The sequence below is a fragment of the Frankliniella occidentalis genome, unplaced genomic scaffold (assembly GCF_000697945.3).
Source record: "Frankliniella occidentalis isolate FOCC.00 unplaced genomic scaffold, Focc_3.1 Scaffold5738, whole genome shotgun sequence".
In the NCBI taxonomy this organism is placed as follows: Eukaryota; Metazoa; Arthropoda; class Insecta; order Thysanoptera; family Thripidae; genus Frankliniella; species Frankliniella occidentalis.
In genome coordinates this window covers 1-2,048 of record NW_026272775.1, presented here as the reverse complement: position 1 = coordinate 2,048, position 2,048 = coordinate 1, and the positions used below count along the sequence as shown (strand labels likewise).

Sequence of the window (2,048 nt, the reverse complement as noted above, 5' to 3'; positions counted from 1 at the left end):
AACGAATAATGGATATTCACACACCTGCAAGTGAGTGACATTCACACACTTGCGTTTCCAGTGCACCAGAAAATGAGTTCTTGGATTAAGTACACTACTTGATTCTTGATTTTTTAAAATGTACATACCGCTTGGATCAAGGTATGCGTACTTCGAAAATCAGGTATCAGTTACAATGTACTTGATCGATGAACTCATTTTTGGGGGTGCACTCTGGAACCGCCTCGGCCACTCCCGCCTGCTGGCTCCCGCCCTGACCGACGTGCTTCACCGCAGGGTTCGCTGCAAGGGAGCTGTGCACCCGCATCGAGCACGCCGAGCCCAAGGTCATCATCGGGGCGAGTTGCGGCGTGGAGCCCCACAAGGTAATAAAGTAAGTAGACGGAACGGACAGTAGGTAGGCTAGGCGGTTGGTAGGCGGGTTTTCTCTTGCATCGGAGCGTCCTGGGCCAACCTAACTCATCCACCGTCACAGGTACAAGGACATCCTCAACGAGGCCGTCGCCATGTCCGCGGCCAAGCCCAAGAAGTGTATCATCTTCCAGCGCCGCAATGTAGACATTGCCGACCTGGTCCCCGGCCTGGACCTGGACTGGGATGACGTGGTGGCCGCCGCCGCGCCGCATCCGTGCGTCCCCGTCGAGGCCAACTGGCCCCTGTACATCCTGTACACGTCCGGCACCACAGGTGGGAGAGACGATTGATCCCTGCGGACTGAACAACTCCACGATCGCACGATCCTTGTCCTGTCTAACGCGCTGGCCCTTCCAGCTCAGCCCAAGGGTATCCTGCGCCCGACTGGCGGCCACCTGGCCACCCTGTGCTGGTCCATGCGCACCATCTACGGCATGAAGGACAACGACGTGTGGTGGACGGCCTCGGACATGGGGTGGGTGGTGGGCCACTCGTACATCTGCTACGGGCCGCTGCTGGCGGGCCTTACCTCGGTCATGTACGAGGGCAAGCCTGACCGGACGCCGGACGCGGGCCAGTACTTCAGGTAAGAGTCCGGATGGGGATCATCCAGAAAGTACGTCCGTTACGAACCTACCAAGATTAGCCTCTCTCATAGCGCCTAGTAGGCAGGCAACTTCTTGCCTGAAAGGCATTCATGTACTGCGGGGTGGATATAAAGCCACGAGGTGCGCAGGCGCCGGGCTCCCGTACGTTCTGGACGATCCCTTGCCTGAGGGTCTATTCCTACCGGCTATGGTCTTATCATGTCTTGTCCTTGTCAGAATAATCCAGGAGCACCAAGTGAACGCCATCCTGTCTGCCCCCACCACCATGAGACTGATCAGGAGAGCGGACCCCATGGTGAAGTTGGGAAAAAAATATTCGACAAAATCGTGAGTTTCCATACATTTGGCAGAAACGCAATCGCTAAAGCGAAGAGTAGTTAATCTTCTTTTCAAATCCTTTCAGGTTAAGACACGTGTTCGTCGCCGGTGAACATTGTGACCAGGAGACCGCCCAGTGGGCGGAAAATGTATTCAAAGTAAGCTGGCGGATGTGGCATAAAGCAAATGGCCTTGTCTTTGCGTGGGGAGAGGGATCAGAACTAGATAACTAGATTTGTGAATTTCCCCCCTGAGCGAGTTAAGACCAATGATCGCCCTCTCCTTTCAGGTTCCTATCCTCAACCACTGGTGGCAGACTGAGACGGGCCACGCCATCACTGCCTCTTGCATAGGCCTCAACCACAGCACCAAGCCTCCCAAATACTCGGCTGGCATGCCCTTCCCAGGATACGACGGTGAGTGAAGGATCCGAAGGTGGTGGACACGGCTCAGGCCCAGTGCGAGCATTCTAAAAGTAAATGTTTCCAGTACGGGTGCTGCGGCCCGACGGCGAGGAGGCGTCGCCTCAGGAGCTCGGCAGGATCGTCGTGAAGCTGCCCATGCCGCCCGGCACGGTGTGCACGCTGTACAAGGCTGACGACCGCTTTAAGTCCATCTACTTCTCAAGATTTCCGGTAGGTGCTCGCGTTAAATAGTTTTAATGTGCACGCAACAGTAAAAAACCGTCGGGCTGTTCATCAATCTTTT

At 55.5% G+C, this 2,048-nt stretch overlaps 1 protein-coding gene across 1 annotated transcript; it reads left to right on the top strand.

Moving 5' to 3' along the window:
* Positions 1 to 253: 253 nt before the first annotated feature.
* Positions 254 to 2,026, top strand: LOC113209004 (acyl-CoA synthetase short-chain family member 3, mitochondrial). The gene is made up of 7 exons (XM_052277106.1): positions 254 to 373; positions 476 to 687; positions 772 to 1,000; positions 1,239 to 1,349; positions 1,426 to 1,498; positions 1,630 to 1,756; positions 1,830 to 2,026. The coding sequence occupies exons 2-7, from the start codon at positions 507 to 509 to the stop codon at positions 1,994 to 1,996; spliced, it is 888 nt and encodes a 295-aa protein (XP_052133066.1). The 5' UTR covers positions 254 to 373; positions 476 to 506; the 3' UTR covers positions 1,997 to 2,026.
* The last annotated feature ends 22 nt before the right edge of the window (positions 2,027 to 2,048 follow it).

Coding starts and splice junctions, on each gene's coding strand:
- LOC113209004 (XM_052277106.1), top strand. CDS start 507: ATGTCCGCGGCCAAGCCCAAGAAGTGTATCATCTTCCAGCGCCGCAAT. Junction 1,350..1,425: donor AAAAAATATTCGACAAAATC/GTGAGTTTCCAT, acceptor AAATCCTTTCAG/GTTAAGACACGTGTTCGTCG. Junction 1,499..1,629: donor GGGCGGAAAATGTATTCAAA/GTAAGCTGGCGG, acceptor CTCTCCTTTCAG/GTTCCTATCCTCAACCACTG.